Genomic DNA, 20,947 nt, shown 5'->3' on the forward strand with positions numbered 1-20,947 from the left:
CCACGGTATATTTTTGTGTCCACATGAAGTGTTCTAGTAGATAAAAGAAGTGTTTGTTCCATATGAGAAGGGAGATATCACATATGACGCTTCCTTACTTATTACACAAAAGGCAAGGAAGGTCAAGAAAAAGGAGATTACAGCTTGAATGTGGAAGCCTCTAAGAAACTTGCCAGATAAGTATGCAAGCATGGCTACAGAGAAATTAATGAATAAACAATGGTTTTTTGGTGAGAAAGGTAAAGACCATTGCATGGAATATCGTACCATCCAACATGTGAAGCGTGATGCAGTGAAGAGCACAATCGAATATTTTCTCATAGAAAAAGGCATTCCAATTAGTCAATGTCATGTTAACACTAACATTGTGAAACAAATTACAGCAACTTTATTATCACCTAAAGAGAAGTCATGGGCAAATAAGTGGGTAAGGGTACATCAGGATGGATCACAAGTCACTTCTTATATTACCAATGAAATACCAAAAAATTTGCATTCATACATACAGAGACTCATCAGTGAGCACTCTCTCAAAAAAATGAATCCTTTGCACAATGGCTTTCAATTCAAAGTGGAGATAATTTCAAAGTCTGGAAAGCTTGTTGAATTCAAGGGTGTTTCATGCAAAGATTTCTTAGCCTACTGATGACACAATGTGGGATAAGCCACAACTCTTCTTTATCGACGATGAAACATCAAGTGGGGATGTTCGTCACCTCATTGACATTGAATCCTTTGTCTTATGCATGATGAGTCCATACCCTGATTTATAGATGAACATAACTAGGTTGTGTAAATCTCTTACTCTTTTTCCCCTATTTATAGCTAAAGGAGGATGAAGAGGACTCAAAGGACTCAGGAAGCTCTTTTGAAGAAGAATGTGATGTAGCTCTCTCCCACTAAGATGAGTCATGAAAATATGACTATATTTGCAGCAAGTATGAAACCTTATCTTTATACTTCTATGCTGGTTTAACAAAGCCTTTAATTGGGATTTATATATATCATAACTTTTTTATATATTTAGAGTGGAAGGAGGTTGTGGAGGATATAGCCAGCAAAGAAGAATATGATGTAGCTCATGTGTCAAAAGCAATAATTATTCTTTATTGATAATGCAGGTCACATTGAAGTTTGATGACCGTGGACATCTTTGCCAAGAAGTTTTTCTTTGCCAACTCAATAGCATCCATCCATGGCCATGTGTTAGAGTAAGTATAGACTACCTGTGTTGTTAATTCCATGTTATGCATCATATGCAATGCACACATTTACTCTTGTTATATGTTATGATGGGCAGGTCAACTCAAAATTTGTTAGGCGCTATCGATAAATTAATTTGACAAGATGACTTGGTGCAACAAATAGAGTATAGTGACTTGATACATCAAATAAGTATATATTATGTCAGGTACCACATTAAAAAAATAGCCACAGTTGCAAGTGGAGGGTCGGTTACAATTGCTTGTTGGTACTTGGTAAAATTTTTTAGATGCAGAGTGAGACCACACTATCAACATGCATGAACTTGCATCTATGTGCATTTGAAATATGTACCATTAAAGCATTTATTATGGGGATCATTGTGGGCCGTCCCCCAAGTCAAGCCGTCCCCCAAGTCAAATAAATAATGGCTCAAAGGAGTGTGAAATGAATGTTGTGAAAGAGACAAAGAGGATAGAAGAGCTTAATTCTACAAATGAGGTTGCATTAGAAGAAATGGGAAGCTCTTTTAATGTTAGGGTTATGATTCAACATCAACCTCAGTATCTCAAATTCGGTGGAGAGAAGGTTTCAATCCTCTGTGTTCCTTCAAAAGAGGTCAATGACAACATTATGATCACCATTCTCAAGTCTAATACTAACTTGTTCTTGACTTGATAATTCAATATTTTGACTAAATCTAATAATCTAATATTCATTTATTTGTTGATGCAGTATAGTTATCCCACGGTTTCCTAGATCAGTACAAAACCATGTGTATATGCTAGATTCTCTCCTTTCTCCTATACTTAGTGATAGCAAAAAGACAACAAATGATGTTTGAAAATGATTGCAACCTCTACATTTAGAGGGCGTGCGAGTATTGTTTATGGCATATCACAAGACATAAGTATCATATGAACCTTATTTTTCATCTTGTATTGGCAACATTGTGTTAAATCATAGTGGCTCTTAATTGTTCGTGTAGTGCACATTGGAGTCTGGTGGTTTGTGACCTTGAAGAGAACCATTGTTGGTTTGTCAACTCGATTGCAAGTTCTCATGGCTTAGTGCAACGTAAGTGTTCTATTAATATGTTCTTACTTCCATGTTACGTATCTTATGCAATAGACACACAGCCTTTTTAATATGTTGGGCAAGTTGGTCAAAAAGTTGGTATCTGCTATCAGAGAAATAGGACAATACAAAGACTCACCAAATTTCCAAAAAGCATTTAGTAGTAGAGCAAAAGGATGGTCATAGTCGTGGGATCTTCAATGAAAAATTATCACTGAAGCCTCAGGTCTCATCAAAAGAACCTTTAGAGCTCGAATATTCATAGGAGGATCTACAATTGTTTAGGGCTAAAACCATTCGAGAAATTGCTACCATTAATATGCAACTAAAGTAGCATCAATGCTTGAAAAGGAAGAAGAGTCTGTGTCTACTCCAAAAGCACTACATCCTGCACAAGAAGTAGAGATGCAATGTACACCCAGAGCATCACAGCCTCCATTTGAAGCATCACAAGAGTTGTCATGCATGTATGATGTTATTTTTTTATATGTAAATTTGCATGTCATCTTATCTAATTTTTAAATGTAATTAAATAAATTAATGAAAGCATTGTTCATATTAAATGAAAATTTGCATGTCATCCTATCTAATTTTTAAATGTAATTAAAGAAATTAATGAAAGCATTGTTCATATTAAATGTAAATTTGTATGTCATCTTATCTAATTTTTAAAATATATTAATGGAAGAATTGTTCTATTCTCATGATGTTCATATGTTGTTCAATGCCATTAATGTCTTATCTCATCTCATATTATTTTAAATGTAAGTTAAAATATCATCTCATGTAATTATTGAATGTAGTTTAAGTGTAATGTTGTGCTACTTTTTTAATTGTGAATATTCTATGTCAAGCACTTTACAGAAAATCTTTCACTTTACTTTAATGATTATATATAAAATGTCTCATATCCCAAAGCACAATAATTATACAAGTCAAATTCCAAACCATTGTCATCCATATTGTCTCTCTCTTAACCACTTTATAGCAAATCTTTTGCTTCACTTTAATAATTATATATAAAATGTCTCATATCCCGAAGCACAATAATTATACAAGTCTTGAATTCCAAACCACTTTCATCCATATTGTCTCTCTCTTTACTATTATCTCCATCTCCTTTAGGCTTTCCGATATACACTCATGCATATGCATATAAGCATAGGCATAATCATATGCTTTCCCTCTCCCCTATTTCACTCATAAGCATTTGCTTATGCCCTCTTTGCCTTGCTTATGCCCTCTTCCCTAATTCCCCTACCCTCTCACACTCATAATCATATGCATTTGCGTATGCAAATGATTATGCTTATGCATGAGCATATGCTCATATGCTCATGCATATGCATATAAGCATAAGCATAATCAGAGGATAATCAAATGCTTTCCCTCTCCCCTATTTCACTCATAATGTCTCTTCCCCTATCCTATCACTCCTAACCATTTGCTTATGCCCTCTTTGCCTTGCTTATGCCCTCTTCCCTAATTCCCCTACCCTCTCACACTCATAATAATATGCATTTACGTATGCAAATGCTTAGCTTATGCATGAGCATATGCTCATATGCTCATGCATATACAATGTATAAGCATAAGCATAATCATATGCTTTCCCTCTCCCCTATTTCACTCATAAGCTCTCTTCCCCTATCTTGTCACTCCTAAGCATTTTCTTATGCCCTCTTTGCATTGCTTATGCCCTCTTCCCTAATTACCCTACCCTCTCACTCATAAGCATATGCATTTGTGTATGCAAATGCTTATGCATAAGTATGAGCATATGGTCAAGCATATGCATATAAGCATAAGAATAATCATATGCTTTCCCTCTCCCCTATTTCACTCCTAAGCATTTGCTTATGCCCTCTTTGCCTTGCTTATGCCCTCTTCCCTAATTCCCCTACCCTCTCACACTCATAAGCATATGCATTTGTGTATGCAAATGCTTATGCTTATGCATCAGCATATGCTCATATGCTCATATGCTCATGCATATGCATATAATCATAAGCATAATCATATGCTTTCCCTCTCCCCTATTTCACTCATAAGCAAATAATCGTGTTTTCATAGTTTTAGTAAATTTAATTTGAGTTTCAAGTAATAAATTATCTTTCCGTTTCTTACCCTCTCTTGTGTTTGTTTTTATTTTCATGTTTATGTCTATGTTTGTCCAATTCCCCAAATTAGACATGTTAACATGTCGCACACCCAAAGAATACAGAACCCCTCGTAGGAGGAGACTTCATGATCTATACACAAGACTTCAATTCCACTTAGCCGACTCCTCAAGGGCCTACCCCTACGACTACCCCTCACGGGCTGACTTCTCTTGGGCCTATCACTGCAACTACTTCTTGGGGAACTCCTTTGCTAGCATGCCATGGCTTCGTCGAGAATCCCAATGAGTTTGTTGCATCCATGAGTGATGTGGAGGCAGCAAGATTCTTCTCTCTCTTGTCCTAGAGAACCTCAGCTATTCCCTCCCCTACACCCCTCAAGGGTCAATCAGGGCCATCGACAATAGCTTTACCTACTCCATAGCCATCCCTTGTATCCCCTTCGACCGAGGGGTCATCACCTCGGCATACCCATTGTAGGTCTAGGAAGAGTAGTAAGGGTCGAGGCTGTTGTGGTGGCTCAAGGGATGTAGACGAGTCTGCACACTCACATCCCTATAGGTCTCCACTTTGTCATGAGGCACAATACCAGTCAGCTCCCTTGCCCTCTCCACTCACAAGTAGAGGCACCCCACTCCCTTTGCTACCCCTCGTTGGCACTCGCACCACCTCTCACTAGCTCTACTACTGCCCTGCCTGAGGACCTTTACTATGAGTTCAATATAGGTCGAGACATCGTAGAAAATAAAAAGGGGATGCAAGTGATGACTACCATGAGGCGGTTGATGAGCCACCATTTCAAGAACGAAATAGCACTTGACTGGCCGCTCCAAGATAATGACAAGAAGGAGCCAGACAGTCTTGTAGGAATTGAGAAGACAATTCCCTAACCCCCCCAAGTACGTGTTTGATGAGCACTACATGAGAGAGCGCATGTGTGGTGTCTTGAAGCATCGCAGGTCAGAGCTGTGAGATGCCATCGTGGCGAGGAAGCCTAAACCCAACTGGGTGGATAAAGATGACTGGAAGCTTTTGAAGAAGGAGCTGAGGGACATGCCCACAAAGCTCGACAATCAAAAGAATGCTGCAAGGAGACAGTTGGACACCGTAGGTGCTTCGCACGTCAGTAGTGGGGCAAATAGGCCATGTTCAAAGCATGGGTGGTAAGTCTACTTCTTATTTAATTTATTGTTCTATTTGTTTTATTACATATTGCATGCACTTTATCTAACTCTTGTAATTTGGGTCCACAGCAATCTGTGATGATTGGTCACCATCCCATCGGACGAAGAGCACAAATGTGCATTCCACATAGAAGCAAGGGCGTGGTTCTCTGAGATGGAGGCACAGGGAGTGGTAGTCGATTGGGCTACGATGGCTTCTCGTGGGGTATAAGTCTACTCCAACTTGTAAACTCACTTTTTAAATTGTTTTATTCTTTAAGTTCCAATATAATTTCAAATTAAAATGGTTTCACTCTTAGGGTGCAATATCGAACGTCCCATCAGCGGAGGCAAGCAATGATGATGAGGACACAGTTCTCAAAGGATTTGGCATAGACATCGAAGAGGGACAGGGATCAGCAAGCGAAGGTCATGAGGGCCAAGGATTAGGCGAAGTTCACGAGGACCAAGGATCAGACACACCAGTATACAGGGAGGCCAAGGATGACGATGATAATTTGGATGAGCAGTATTAGTAGTACTAGTTGTAGTATTAGTAGTAGTTTGTATATACTTTGGCATGTATATGCGTGTGTCTGTCAGCTCGTTTGAGTGATTTTGTATCTCCCTTTTCGAAAGGGAAATTTTGTAACAAACAAGGTTGCATATACTTCGGCATGTATATGCTTTTGTCTATCAACTCGTTTGAGCATAAGTGCACTTGAACAGCGTGAATGTCTTTCCTCATGCTAGTGGATTCGATGGCCTAGTTCTCCATTTGCTGGTGGAGGCAAGAGCCTATGTAGTATTTGAGAAGGATGGAGATTCTTTGTTGCGGCAATCCTTTTCAAGAAGAAGAGACACCATATCTTCGAAGGTACTTGATGCAATTCAAAGTACTTCAAGGGCATTCTCAAAGCGAGAGATGCCTTCCATACTTGTCATGAGGATAGCCATTTTGTCCTCGTCATCCGGGGAGCACTTCAAGTTGGAGAGTTGTTGAACTAAAGATTGAATCTTTGCTATATGTGCACTCAAGGTATCGGACTCTTCCATTTTCAACTTATAAAATTGCATTTTGAGAAAAACCTTGGAGTTTGTGATTTTGTTACCAAATATATTTTTGAGGTGTGCCCAAATATCCTTAGCCTTGGACTTGAAGTTGATACGATGAATCAATGAATCATCTAGGCAAAGCCCGATGATTGTGATGGCCCTCAAATTGTATTTCTTCCAAATCTTGCATATTTGAGGCTCCGTTGATGCCTCAAGTACTTCATCATCTTCGATGGCATCCCAAACATTCTCCTTCATGAGAAGGAGTTGCACTTTTGTTTGCCATGTGGAGAATCCGTCCTCCTTGAATTTTTCCACAAGGAGAGAGTTGGTGGAAATCGAACCCATAAAGCTAGCAACTAGGAGAGAGAAGAGTGATGGACAAAATAGAGTTGTAGAAGATGAAGAGCAAATGTAGAAAAGGAAGGGTAGATGGAAGGCACAAGCTACCAGAGGAAGAGATGGCGAGCACAATGGAGCTATAGGTGGCAGGTAGAATAGTAGCAGGCAGATCAGTCGAGCAGAGAAGAGGAGCGGGCAGATCAATAGTGGGGAGAGAAGAGGAGCTGAAGTAGCCTGCGAGGAGAACTTTTCTTGCTGTGGCTTCCCCTTGGAAGTGTCCTCCTGCAATGCCTTCATGGACTTCACTTAGGATTGGCAGGATCTCATGAGGCATTACACATCTTCTTAATATCTAGTCCTTGCCCATCTTGTATAGTTGTCCTGCAATGAGTTGATATGGTGCAGCTTTTAGAATCAATTTTCTGGCATCTACTGCTTTCATGTCAGGGGGTGGTCTTCCTGCCATCAAGTACCCAATGATATCTCCACACCATTCTGGAACAGCATCTATTGGAAATAGTGTGGCATCTGGTAAGTCGTCTTCTACTCCAGTGGCTTCTCCTGTCTTTAGCAACCCTTGACGAGGCGCGCTTTCAATACCGACCATTAGCATCCCACGCACGCTAAACATCGGTACTTAAACGTCGCAATAGGATCCGTATGTAGTAGTGTAATGTTCCCAATCAACAGGAGTTGCAGGCATTTAAAGGATGGCATGAGAGAGCCAGAAAAGTTATGTACTGGCTGTCTATCAATATTTCAGATTCTATGATTGTGCATGTTCAGGATGCAAGCACGCTGAAGGAGGCGTGGGATACTTTGACAAAAATGTATAGCACAAATACGCAAGCCAAGAAAATGCAGCTCAAGCAGGAGTTGCATAATGTGCAGAGAGACAATATGAGCATCAATGACTACCACATGAAGGTGAAGAAGATTGCAGATGCACTTGCTTCCATTGGGTCGCCAGTGGAAGATGATGATTTAGTTTCTGTGACCTTGAATGGTCTAGGAAAGGATTATGCACAATTCCGCACATCCATTGTCATCCGTGAAAAATTTCCTAATTTTGAGAAGTTGATTGCTCTTCTAATTTCTGAAGAGCAAAGAAATGGTGGTGCATCTTCTTCAAGAGGAACTTCAAAAGAAACTTCCTTCTACTCAAATGCTGGAAGAGGTAGAGACAGAGGTAGAGCAGGCCGATCTGGAGGCCGTGGCAGAAATCAAAATATGCAGCAAATTCAAGAAAACCAGTCCTATGGAGGAGGATGTGGTAACTTTAGAGGCAGGGGGAGCCAAAGAGGTTGTGGTGGATGGCAGAGAGGCCAAAATGCAAACAGCAATGTTAAATGCTACTACTGTGGTAAAATGGGTCATATGGCTAAAGACTGCTACAAAAAGCAGAATGACATCATGAATGAAAAATTGCAGCAAGGCAATTATGCATCCTCTAGTAGACAGGGTGATGACAGAAATGAGCATTTGTTTATGCTACAGCACATGACCAATTCTGTGACAAGTATAGAAGAAAGCAATGATGTGTGGTATGTTGACTCAAGTGCATCAAACCACATGATAGGTCATGCAGAATGGATGCAGGATGCAAGGAAAATGGAAAGGCCAAGATTTGTGGAGATTGGTGATGATACTGCACATCCTATTGTGCAGATTGGTAAAATTCCTTTGTCTATGCAGGATGGGAAGAAGAAATACCTGTCTAATGTATTTCACGTCCCGAATATCACCAAGAACCTGGTTTCTGTTGGTCAAATGGTTAAGGCTTGCAGGTCAGATTTAATCCTCATGGATGCTTTGTTGAGGATATGAAAAATAAAGGTCGCTTGCTAGCAAAAGGAAAGAAGGACAGGATGTTTACGTTGGATGTGGACATGCTTGAATTGAGTGCAGCAATGTTTGCACATGGGACCGGTGTAGTTGCAAATATTGATATCTGACATAAACGCATTGGTCATGTTAATATATAGCAACTTAAATTAATGCAGGCCCAAAATATTGTTACAGGATTGCCTAAGTTCAAGGTTGCAAAAATGCAAAAGGTATGTGAAGCCTGTCAATTTGGAAAACAGGTAAGGAAACCATTTCCTAGACATGTTCAAGAGAGTAAGAGCCCATTGGAATTAATCCACTTTAATGTGTGGACCACTAAAGCTGCATCTATTGGAGGCTGTCATTATTTTGTCACTTTTATTGATGACTACAGTAGAAAAGTTTGGGTGTATTTTATGAAAAAGAAAAGTGAAGTGTTTGGGCATCTCAAAGCTTTTAAAGCTATGGTTGAAAAAGAAATAGGCTTGCAAATAAAATGCCTAAGGTCAGATGGAGGGGGAGAGTACCTCTCAAATGAGTTTGCAAGGTTCCTGCGGGAACATGGCATAAAGCAGCAATATTCATGTAGTCATACCTCACAGCAAAATGGACTTGCAGAAAGGAAAAACAGGCATATTGGAGAGGTATCTCGTACCATGCTCAACGAAAAAGACCTACCAGATTATTATTGGACTGAAGCAGTTGCTACAGCAATTTACATAATGAACAGGACTCCCACTGCAGCAATACATGGCATGACGCCAGAGGAGATGTATACTGGTAGGAAACTAGATATTTCTCATTTGAAAGTTTTTGGTTGCATTTCCTATGTTCATGTGCCAGATGAGTTGAGATCCAAGTTGGTTCCAAAAGCTGAGAAGTGCATCTTTATTGGTTATCCTCTGCAACAGAAATGATATAGATGCTACAACCCTTCTACTCGTAAGTTTACAGTGAGCAGAGATGTTTTTGATGAGACGAGTAGCTAATATAAACCAGTAAATGTGATTGATGATGTAGATGTAGAAAATGGTAATGCTGCACAGAATTCACAGCAGCAATCACAAAATATTAGTGGACCTGTAGTGTCCTCTAGCAGTGGTTCACATACTTCGCCATCTCTGATGTGGATGGTGAATCCAGTGACTCAGAATAGCAGAGCCTTGATGATGAGTTGGGTATTCCTTCCGTTATTACACCTGGAGCAAGGAAGACAAGGGATGTTTTGAGAGCACCTAGTAGTGAGCCTATTTTGCACAGGTCTACCAGAGTTAAGTATCCTGTGGATAGGCTGAAATATGATGGATTTGTAGCCATTCACTATGCCTATATGGTCAAAGTGATACAAGAACCAGCACCCATTTCTTTTGAGCAAGCCATGGGAAAAGAAAAATGGGAGAAAGCCATGGATGAAGAAATGGATGCCTTGGAAGCAAATGCTACATGGGAATTGGTGCCTTTGCCTAAAGACAAGAATGCAATTGGCTGCAAGTGGGTTTATAAGGTGAAGCACAATGCAGATGGTTCTGTGAGCAGATACAAGGCAAGATTAGTTGTCAAGGGGTATGCACAGACATGTGGCATTGATTATGAAGAAACATTCAGTCCAGTTGCAAGGATGGCAACCGTAAGAGCAGTCATTGCTATGGCTGCATCAAAGGGATGGTCTTTACATCAGATGGATGTAAAGAATGCCTTCTTGCATAGTGATTTGCAAGAAGAGGTCTATATGGAGCAGCCACCAGGTTATGTTCATGCTGTTCATCCTGAGTTTGTTTGCAGGTTGAAGAAAGCCTTGTATGGCTTGAAGCAAGCACCCAGAGCATTGTCTGACAAGATAGGACAATATCTTGTCACTATTGGCTTTCAGATTTCTCACTTTATGTGAGAAAAACATAGAAAGGTATTATGATGCTTGTCATTTTGATTTGATCATCACAAGTGATAGTGATGAAGATATCCTTCATGTGAAAATGCTATTGAAGCAAAAGTTTGAGATGAAGGATTTGTGAGAGCTACCTTATTTCTTGGGCATTAAGGTGATTAGATCCACAAGTGGGATATCTGCAGACGCAGTATGGATTGGACATGCTATCCAAATATGGGATGACAGGCTATAAGCCTATTTCAGTTCCTTTGGAGCAGAATGTGAAGTTGAGCGCAGATGTAGGTGAGCTTTTGGAAGACCCTACTATGTACAGACGCATAGTAGGAAGTTTGATTTATATGACTATTACCAGACCAGTTTTGAGCTATGCTGTTGGGTTGGTAAGTCAATTTATGCAGGCTCGAAGGAAACCACATTTGGATGCGACTAGACGCATACTGAGGTATGTGAAGTCCACATTGCAGTATGGACTATTTTATGAGACTGGGGTTCAGATACAGTTGCATGGATGCACTGATGCTGATTGGGCTGGTAGTATTTCTGATAAACGATCTACCAGTGGATATGTGTTTTCTTTTGGGAGTGCTGCACTCACTTAGAGTAGTAAGAAACAGCCTACAGTTGCCTTGTCGAGCATAGAGGCTGAGTACAAGGGTGCAGTAATGGCTGCATGTGAGGGAGCTTGGTTGCATAAGCTACTTTATGATATGCATCAGTCTACAGATGGGCCAGTTATCACTTATTGTGACAACATGAGCAGTATACACTTGGCAAATAACCCAGTCTATCATGCTAGAACAAAGCACATTGAGGTGCATTATCACTATGTGCGGGAGAAGGTTCTAGTAGGACCTTTTATTGATCTAGTTTATGTCAGCACAGAGGATCAAGTAGCTGACATATTCACAAAGGCATTGGATGCAGAGAAGATGCACAAGTTCAGAGACCTGCTTGGTATGCAAGAATTGGGATTGAGCTCGAGGGGGAGTGTTGAGATATCGAGCTCCACTCGTGATATGCCAAAGTGACTGTTGCGCATTTATGTCACCGACTTGTTGGCTGCAGATGCGGTTGGTACACCACCCATGAATAATAGCTGGATGACAGCTATCTTTATGTACTCTAGTTAGTGGCTCAGTTAGTATGCCACCTAGGTTAGCTGAGTTTGGTTTGAGACCCACATATAGGATTCAGCTATTCCTTTTGTACTAAGAGAGAGTTCTTTTGGCTTTCACAACTAACAAGAGAAAAACTGTTTTCAGCCTCCACCTTTGTGTGTATTCCCCCATTGTGTATGTGAGAAAGCTGCAAGTGAGACTCCTTACTTCTCTCCTACTCTCTTCACATCCCATGTGGATGGGATGACAAACTAGATGATGTTGTTTTGCAACACTGATGTAATGCGCACATGGGCCACAGAGAAGAACATTAATCATCCCGAGCCACTTAAAGTCCCTTCTATTTGTCTAGTTTGTTGCTTGTAGGTTTTAATTAGCAAATGAAAGAATCAGAATAGTGGCATGAGGGATGCAAGATATTGCAAAGCAAGATGGAGCAAATGCAAACCTGATCTTTAGATAGGGGAGATGGATAAGATACAAGCCTTACATTTCCAAGAAAGCAAAAAAGAGAATCAAATCATCTCTAAAACAGAAAGGAAGGGTAACTCAAGAAATGGTCTTTGAATCCAAAAAACATGAGGTGTTCACTGTTAAAACATTGGGGAAAGCCATGAAGTACATGTTTATGATATACATATAAAGGGCCATCCAACATGCAATTGTCTGGATTTCATTTGAAGGATTGAGAAAAAGAAGCCATATCTTGCATGCAATCACCTATATTTGTGAAATCCCCATTCCTTTTGCAACTTCCATTTACCTAGCACGCTGCTTTTTAGTCTTGTTTTTATTGTTACCGACTTAGATCCTATCTTTCGCACGTGCCATTCATGTCAACAATTTTGAAGAATTGTTTGATCCATTTTGATCCTGCCAGTTTTGAGATTCGCAAGCTCCAAATTTGGAAGGGGACAAGGGAAAAGCGAGTCGAGAGAATGGAAAACCTCTCTGAGATGGTGTAAGAATCCTACTATGCTTGCTCGATCTCTTTTCAGTAGATGTTCTGTTTTTTAAAACTACAGTGCGGAGTTCGTGTTGCATTCACAGCAAGCCACAAGTCTTTTAGCCACTTGCTGGATCGAATGCCCCTATCCACCACCCCCAGTAGAAGCAAAGGCATGGGTGATATCTTCACGTTGGATTGGAACAAAATGACTATGATATTGCGTCTTGATAAAACTATTAATGCAAAGAGATCTAGCATGGATCTCAATGTGAGGATCGACAACACTCAAACTTCTTCAGATGCTACGAATTTTGTTTTTCCCAAGGAAGTCTATGTAATTTTAGTCTACTACCGAGCGTGATTGATCGTATTGAGGCTTCAAAGCTCATCATAAGTATAACGAAGGATTGTGTAGATCGAATGGAAGGAACCTGATAGAAAGCCTAGAGATCTACAACTTATATAATTCAATAGGGTAGCGCGGGTTGCCTAACTAGTGTAGTGTTATAGACAAAATTATATCTAGAGAGTGCCCTTGGATGCGTTACTCTGAAAATCCAAACCTTTCAAGGTAAAATAGAGTAGTCATGTATCTCTCCTTGAAGTGTATTTCCTCTCCGAGAGAGACGTGTGTGAAAAAGGAGGGTTAGATCCATAGTATATTGCATGGTGGAACCACTACAAGGGTCTCCCAATGGAGAAAGCTCAAATATGGGAGAAAACATGTTCGAGCCGTCACCCTTTTTAGAAACAAAAACCAGAGTACTAATGTCAAGGTGTGAGTATATCAACAAAAATATTCCGACCTTTTGGGGTCACAGAGGGGTCAATTTGGGCATTGCCGTGGCTCCTGAGTCCCGTAGCGTCATCGGCAGTCTCAAGTTGGTACTGACGATGTTTTGTTCTCGCCTTCAGAAAACAGCTGAGAATGGATGTGCTCCCCTTCGTACGTTACAATCAGCATGCTCGGATCATCCGGTGCACGTTCAACGTGCTTTTTCGCTGGACATCCCTTCACACCACTGCACTTGTAGTAGCCCCTGAAGCGGTTGAAAAATGTAGTTTAGATAAGCTACCAATTACTTAAACAGAAGAAAAGAAAGAAAGAAAAAGAAGGCATCTTTTGGCTACACACCACTGCACGTGTAGTAGCCGGTTGAAAACACGAAGTTCAGGTAGTAAGCTACCAATTATGCGAACCGAAGAAAAGAATGAAAGAAAAAGAACGCATCTTTTGGCTAGAAACGTAGGTAAGACGCTTTTCTACTTGTAACCAACTTCTACCTTGGATAAGGAGATCCCTTAATTGGTTTCTGTCCATATTTTCGCCAAGTATAATCGTCAGGAGGTATCTCTGCTACCTTGTCACTAACGGCAGCAACCCGCGCTACTGTCTTGTTCCTCAATTTCCTGGAGACAAGAACATTGTCTGGCTTTCAGTTCAACCATAAATCTAACTCTATGTTGTATCTACACAGACAGATATATTTTGATAATTCCAAAACAGAAAAACTGTTACCCACCTGCGCTTAGTCGAACAGTGGCATTTTGTACTGCTATCAGACTTCAATCGAGAGTCATCTGACTTGACAGAACGCTTCCTCTTCAATGTCGAAGAATTGAAAATAGGATTCTGATCCATGGGAATCTGAACCTGTTGAAGAATAGGCGGCTTATCGTTGGACAAACTACCATCGACGCTCAGGCACGAAATGAGAGAATTTGTGGTAGGTGTACTGCTGACTGAGTTCTCAAATTGGGTTGATGACTTTTCTATATTGTGCCGATGTAGGTAAGAATTTTGATGGTGGAAGACTGATTCGCTCTCGTTGATTAGTTGTGCTGTTTGAACTGTAAGCCCGTCATTACCACGATAGGTTGCGACCGATGTCCCCTGATATGTCCGAAAGTTTTCTGTGGACTCGGGGAGGGCTAATATGGGTTCGGGACGAAAGAGAGGTGGCCTAAAGATGGAACCAGCTTTTTGTGACACGGGCGGGGATGAGGTAGTCCCTTGCTCGCGTGCGTCTACCCGAGTCGCGACTTTTGAAGAAGCCATCGACCCATTAACGAGCAAAGTCGAATCTCTCTTCCGAATCGTTGGCGTGAAGACAGTACCCTCTGGTGCGGTCAGTCTTTCAGAAAAGAGAAACTTCTGCGAGGCGGGGGGAGAGGAGCAAGTATCGAAAGAATCAGTGGCTTCCTTGTTGAGATCGAACTCGAAGGATTGGCGGTGGCTGAGCGGCGGCGTCGGAGCGAGTACGTCGGAGGCATCGGAGAGGTGATAGGCGGCGGAGGTGCTGTGGGGGGTGCGGACGGGGGTGCTGGAGGAGGGGGAGGGGTTGGTGGAAGTAGCAGCAGGGGGCTCATAAGCAGGGAGGTACTGGAGGGAGAGGGGAGAGGAGGGGAGGGGGCGGCGGAAGCGAGCATGGCGAGAAGGGAGGGAGTGATCGAGGAGGGAGATGAGGTGACGGAAGTGGGAGAGGGTGGAGGAGGTACAAGAGTGGAGGAGGGGGGGGGGGGGGGGGAGGGAGGGAGAGGAGGCGGAGGAGGTGGTGGAGGCTAAGGAGGCCAGAAGAGGCGGAGGAGTGGAAGGAGTCGAGGTCGAGGGAGGAGGACGCCATGGCTGCTGGAAGCTCCTCAGACTTTCGTACAACAAAACTACCTAAACCCCGTATACCCTTTATTTAGAAAAACCCCTCTCTGAATATCATCATTGACTCTTCCACCCTCCACTTCCTGTCAACCCTCCTCCCCTTCTCCACCGTCCGATCCTCCCCCATCCTACTGCCCTCCCCCCTTTTCCCTCCTTCTCTCCCCCGCGCCGTCCGATCCCCCCCATCCCACGGCCCCCTGGGCACCGGTCAACGAGGAGCGCGTGGCGGGCCCTATTATACTGTTCGCCCATAGACTTTGTAATCAGTCCCGTGTTGGAATGTTGCTATTTTTCGCCCCTAACTGTCCTTCGCCGCGTTCGACCTTGCAACAATTTTCAACCCCTTACCCGCCACCGCCTTCTTTTCAACAACACGCTTCTCACCTATCTCGTCAAAGGACTTTGAGACCCAACTATGGGCAGTGAGCAGACTCACTGCAAACTTGGCCCTCACCTCTACATGCTGCAACACCGTCTAGTGTCAGGACGGGTACCATGGCCAAATGCATTATTTTAGGTGGAGCAGGGCCATCTTGCACAAAATAATGAAAAAGATGATCCAATCAGCCAGGATGGGCAGGGGCAAGGACCGAGTGGTTAGGGAGGGGCATCGGATCATTCTGACCAGGGTATCAAGTAGGAGACTCACAAGGTACAGAACAAAGCCAGACAAGAGCGAGAAGACCTCAGATAAAGCATCGGAGGGGAACAATGCGGAGGAAATCTCCGCGAGCTGAAACAAATAACCCGGAGGGGAATAGTGCTAGGGGCACATCTAAGGAGCCAAAGCAGAACAAACCAAAGGGGAACAGCCAGAAGGGCACCTCTGGGGACGCGGAAATGGAAGCGGCCATAGGAGCAGAGGGTAGTGGGATGACCCAACAATAGAAAGAAGTCATGCCCTAGGAGCAAAGGGAAGTATTTTAGCAAAGAAGAGGAGCCGGAGAATGTATACCTGTAGGTGGCAAACTTGAAGTAGTCAGAAGGTGATGCAACTTCTCAATTGGGAGCTTGAATAAGGTTGAGGGGGTTTTCATCCTTATGAAAGGCCATCTAGTGGTCCTCACTATTTTTCCATAGAGGCATTGAAACAAGACCACTCAAGTGGGAGCTTGAATAGGAATGAGGAGGAATGCATCCTTATCAAAGGTCATCAAGTGGTCCTCAACATTTTTCAATTAAGGCATTGAAACAAGAGAGCTCAAGTGGGAATGTGAATAGCATCGAGGATGGATGCATCCTTGTCAAAGCCCATCTAGTGGTCCTCACTAAGGGAGCCCAATATGAATTTGAGAAGGGCTCACAAGAAGAATAGTAAGTAGATATAAGGGTCACTTCATAGGAACCTTAGCTCTATTGAGATGCAAGTTGGCCTACAATTGTAATAGTGGAACGTATTTTAAATCGGGTCAATCTTGTTTGGCCTTCTAATACAATTTGTACTGGTTTAGCACAAGGACTAAAGACTTGGCCAAACGGAAGCAACCCAATCTTATGCCTTTTACTAGAGGTAAGGCATGGAAAAATCAAGGAGATGTGTGCTCGTATTCCTTACGTTTGGGTAGGACCCATGAATTGGCTTTATCAATACAGATTGTGGATATCTTTAACCCATGACAAGGTTGTGTACATTAGGTCATGAGAACTGACTCCATTCGGAGAGAATGCGACCTTCTCTAGTGTTAGTCCTTGAGCTCTATGGATTGTTCTTGCTACTACTGCCAATTGGATAAGGAACTATCTCGTGTGAGAATGTTAGTTTTGCATGGCCCTATTTGGATTTCCTTGGTGGTTGGTACACAGGGGTCCACTCCTTGTTTATTTGTGTCTCAAAAGCATTGATATTATCATTTCTTGCTTGCATTCTAATCTCGTGTTGGGGAAAGTATCCAAACAATGTCTTTGCCCATGTGAGTTGTTTCCTTCCATCCTCTCCCTATTCTCCACACTATCTTGAAAAATATCACTGTTAACCATGGTGGTTAACATGCCCCCCTTCATGTTCACGATCCATCTATGGAACGAATGTGGTGCATAATGTCAGACTTGAGGGCATTGTTTATTATCCGATGGCGTTCGAAGAGCCTTTGGGAGATGTCGCAAAATGAATGAAGAGGTTTCCAAAAGTGTGTGTCGTACATGTCTTTGAAGGTCTGGATCCTGGGGCGCCCACTCCCTTTAGTAAGAAATCCTATCAAAACCTTGAGTATGAGATGAAATTTACAATATGCCATGAGTATAAATTATTCAAATTAACATGGTTGTGTTCTACACCAAAAGAGCTTCAAATATGTCTTTACACCTTGAAATTTGGGTAACACATGAAAAGGTTACATTAATTTGAAAGGATATGGGTTTTCATATTTTAGTGATTTTTTTTTTAACCCCCCCTCATCCAAAAGGCCCCCCTTCCTTGGGCCTCACATATTATGAAAGATATGTACAAATCTTAAAATCTTGCATATTTTTCAAGGTATATACCTTATATTTTGTGGGAGGGGGGACATGAAATTTTCATATTTTTCCCTTACATATTTGAAATTTTTAAAGGAAATCCATGCACATTATATATGGACCTTGTCCCCCCATACCCTAGATTTTGGACGAGGGTAGTAACATATTACATATTGAGTGGGCACCCTAGGGTCTGGATATGGTGACCATGAAGATTTTTGACCCATAAATAAAGCCGCATAACTTAAGGGAATTGAGGGCTGATATTGAGGCCGAAGACTATTTTTGACTAGAGTTGCTAAAGGTTTTCTTCCATTGTGGAATCGTGGGCAAGGATGTCCCTTAAAAAAATAATTAGTAGTCGAAAAAAATGCATTGTGGCCACAACGTTTGTGGATTGGGGACTGTGGATCGGGGACTGCCACAAAAGTGTTCTTAAACTCCTCCATTTTGCACAACGAGAGTGTAGGAGGTAGCCACATTTGGAAAATTGAGTTGGAGGAAGTTGTAGACGATATTGGGATCCAAGGCTTTCATTACATCAAAATCCTTCCACATCCAGTGTCTTTGGAGAGGCATGTAGGTGGGGTGGACTGTTTGGTCTTGCTCGGCCAAGCAGTATGTCCACCAAAACGCCCCGTTCTTCAAACATGGGAACCACCATTGAGGTTGGAGCCCTACTTCACTATTTGTAGTTGGCACCTTATTTAATATCTGGGTGTATGTAGCCACCACATGTCTGTCAAGGATGGTCCCTTCACTATTTGCAAAAGCTTTTCTGTAGGAGCATTGTGAGGGTGTGGACTTCCATTAAATCTTTTCACCTAAGTTGGAAACGTAGCAGCTTCCCCTGCCACCTAAGTTGGAAACGTTGCAGCTTCCCCTACTACCTAGTGACGTCGAAGATGTCCTCAAATTCCTTGAAAGATGTGATATCCTTGTACCATGTGTTATGGTGGGGTGGGGACTCCTATGGTAAGGCATCCTCCTCTTCTTTGAGTGGATTATCATTCACCCCCTCGGAATTTTCTTTGTGATTAGAGCCCTTGACCTCAGCAAAGAGCATGGGCTCCAAGATCTAGTACCATGCTATTGTGCCTTGATCTTTCGAACCATCCTGCCTAGTAGACTCCCGTAGCATTGTCGCTATGGGAGTTTGATGTGGTGGTGTGGTGTGAAGTGTATGGTCGTGAACTGGAACTAGAGGCGGTAATAGTAGTAGGTGTTGGATTGGTGGCTCGTGTGGGGCCTTTGGTAGAAGTATTGAGGGTAGTGCAGGTAGATTATAAATTTCACATGGAGTATCGACGTCTACTTCTCGGATATTGGGTAAGCCACATGTGAATCATCAAACTAGCTAAATCCAATTTCAAAAATTTTCTATAGGGCTTCCTCAATTTTATTGAAAAGTATTATTATGATAATATTCTGATATTGTGTACGATTTTCAAGATACATATTCGGCTTCTTGCCAGCCATATCACTCCATCCACCCAAGACCCTCGGTCAAGGAATGTGGATTGTAGGGTATGTCCTACAAGTCACTAGGCTTCAAAATTTCTAAGATAGGCTTATCGATTCAGAAAAGGGAGGAAGATGTGACACCAAGCCATAAAATTGAAAATAATGGGGTGGGTGTCGAGTGTGAGGATGTCTCCAAAAATACATCCTCATCGAACAGGCCATAGCTATAATAGGGTGGGCATATTCAGGAGTACAGAGGAGAACGAGGTGCAATTTGACAAAGGTGAAGGGGTGAGAGAAGTTAATGTGGTGTTGTGTTGTGGCGATGAGTGTGGAAACGCCAGTTGAAGGTGTCTTCAACTGTCCATGGTGCGAGTGTGAGTGTAGTGGTGTGTATGGACACTAAAAGGAGTTGTTGGTGGAGCTCATCGGTGTCTTCCTGAGGGGGTGGTACTATAGCGGTTTGTTTGCTCCTGGAGGGTAATATTATGCTCATTCCTTTGATTAGGAGGGCATGGATCTGCTCGATCTGGTGGGTTGCACCAAATGATTCCTTGCATCTAGACTACAAGCTTGTAGCCCCTCGTGTTGCTCCTGATCAACGGCGGCCTGGTATTGAAGTGCCTCATAGTTTGCTGCTAAGGACTTGGCTCGTGATCTTTCTATACTGAGGGTAAGCTCTGTTTTCTGAAGCTCTTCATGAAGTGTCTTGGATCACTCTAGTGCCTCCAGTCCTATGGCCTCGACCATTTTGCCCTCTACCCTTCCTTTGTCAAGTTTTTCTTGCTTGTTATTTCTTTGAATATGGGTTGCATGTGCATTGAAGTCCTATTGCTTGATGTACTCCTTCTTCCTTGTGAGGACAGTGCGGACCTTTTGGGTCATAGCAACCAATGCATCCATGAACTATTTCTCCATCTTCGAGGAGTCCATGTTTGTTTCCATTACGTAGGCATACCACTAAAGAGAGGAGTAGTCAGTGGAGGTGCAATGGACAAGGGCCTCCATCTGAGTTACCCTTATGTCTCTTGCCGGTTGCTTTTGCTACTGCTACTATTGTTGTTGGGTTCTTCCTTTTGTTCTGGGTTCTACTTTACCCTTGCCATGGGCAGCAAGATGAGGAGCTCTATAGTGGATATGTTGATTTCTTGGCCTTTAGTTCCTTGGCCTACACCTGATGGATGGGGGGTAGACTTGGGGCTTTGGTCATATGAGAGGTCAACGAGAGAAGTTTTAGCAGCTAGTGGCCTCTCCATGGTCTTGGTAGGGTTGTTCTATCCCTCTTCGCCCTTCTTCTGCTATCATGCCTCATTTTCTTCCTTTGCTTCATTGGCTACTTATCACTTGGCATCGATCTCAAATTGGGGTTCCTAGAGTTGGTGCAGCTAGATTTTCCCTCAGTCTTTTTCTTTGGAGATGGCGTTGTCTTTGTGGGGATTGTCCTTGTCAATGTGGGAGTTAACAGCAAGAATTTGTCCTTTACTGCATCATCATAAGGTTCGTGTAGTGGGTCTTTGGATAGTTGTGCCATGATTGGCATAAACATCATCAGGTTGCCAATTTTATACTGTGCATGGTTGCATATAATTAAGATCTTGTCATAGAAATACTCAATCCAATTGGAGGGTTC

The 20,947-nt window shown here is 42.2% G+C and overlaps 1 protein-coding gene across 1 annotated transcript; it reads right to left on the minus strand.

The window, feature by feature from the left end:
- Positions 1 to 13,426: 13,426 nt before the first annotated feature.
- LOC147882431 (putative WRKY transcription factor 21) lies at positions 13,427 to 15,069 on the minus strand. Its single transcript, XM_087401014.1, has 3 exons — positions 14,267 to 15,069; positions 14,028 to 14,153; positions 13,427 to 13,783 (listed from the first exon to the last, which is right to left on the minus strand). Exons 1-3 carry the CDS (start codon positions 14,800 to 14,802, stop codon positions 13,621 to 13,623), a joined length of 825 nt encoding a protein of 274 aa, XP_087257140.1. The 5' UTR covers positions 14,803 to 15,069; the 3' UTR covers positions 13,427 to 13,620.
- Between the last annotated feature and the right edge of the window lie 5,878 nt (positions 15,070 to 20,947).

The sequence above is a fragment of the Dipteris shenzhenensis genome, chromosome 29, assembly GCF_047967505.1.
Source record: "Dipteris shenzhenensis isolate YYH24624 ecotype China chromosome 29, Dip_SZ_1.0, whole genome shotgun sequence".
In the NCBI taxonomy this organism is placed as follows: domain Eukaryota; kingdom Viridiplantae; phylum Streptophyta; class Polypodiopsida; order Gleicheniales; family Dipteridaceae; genus Dipteris; species Dipteris shenzhenensis.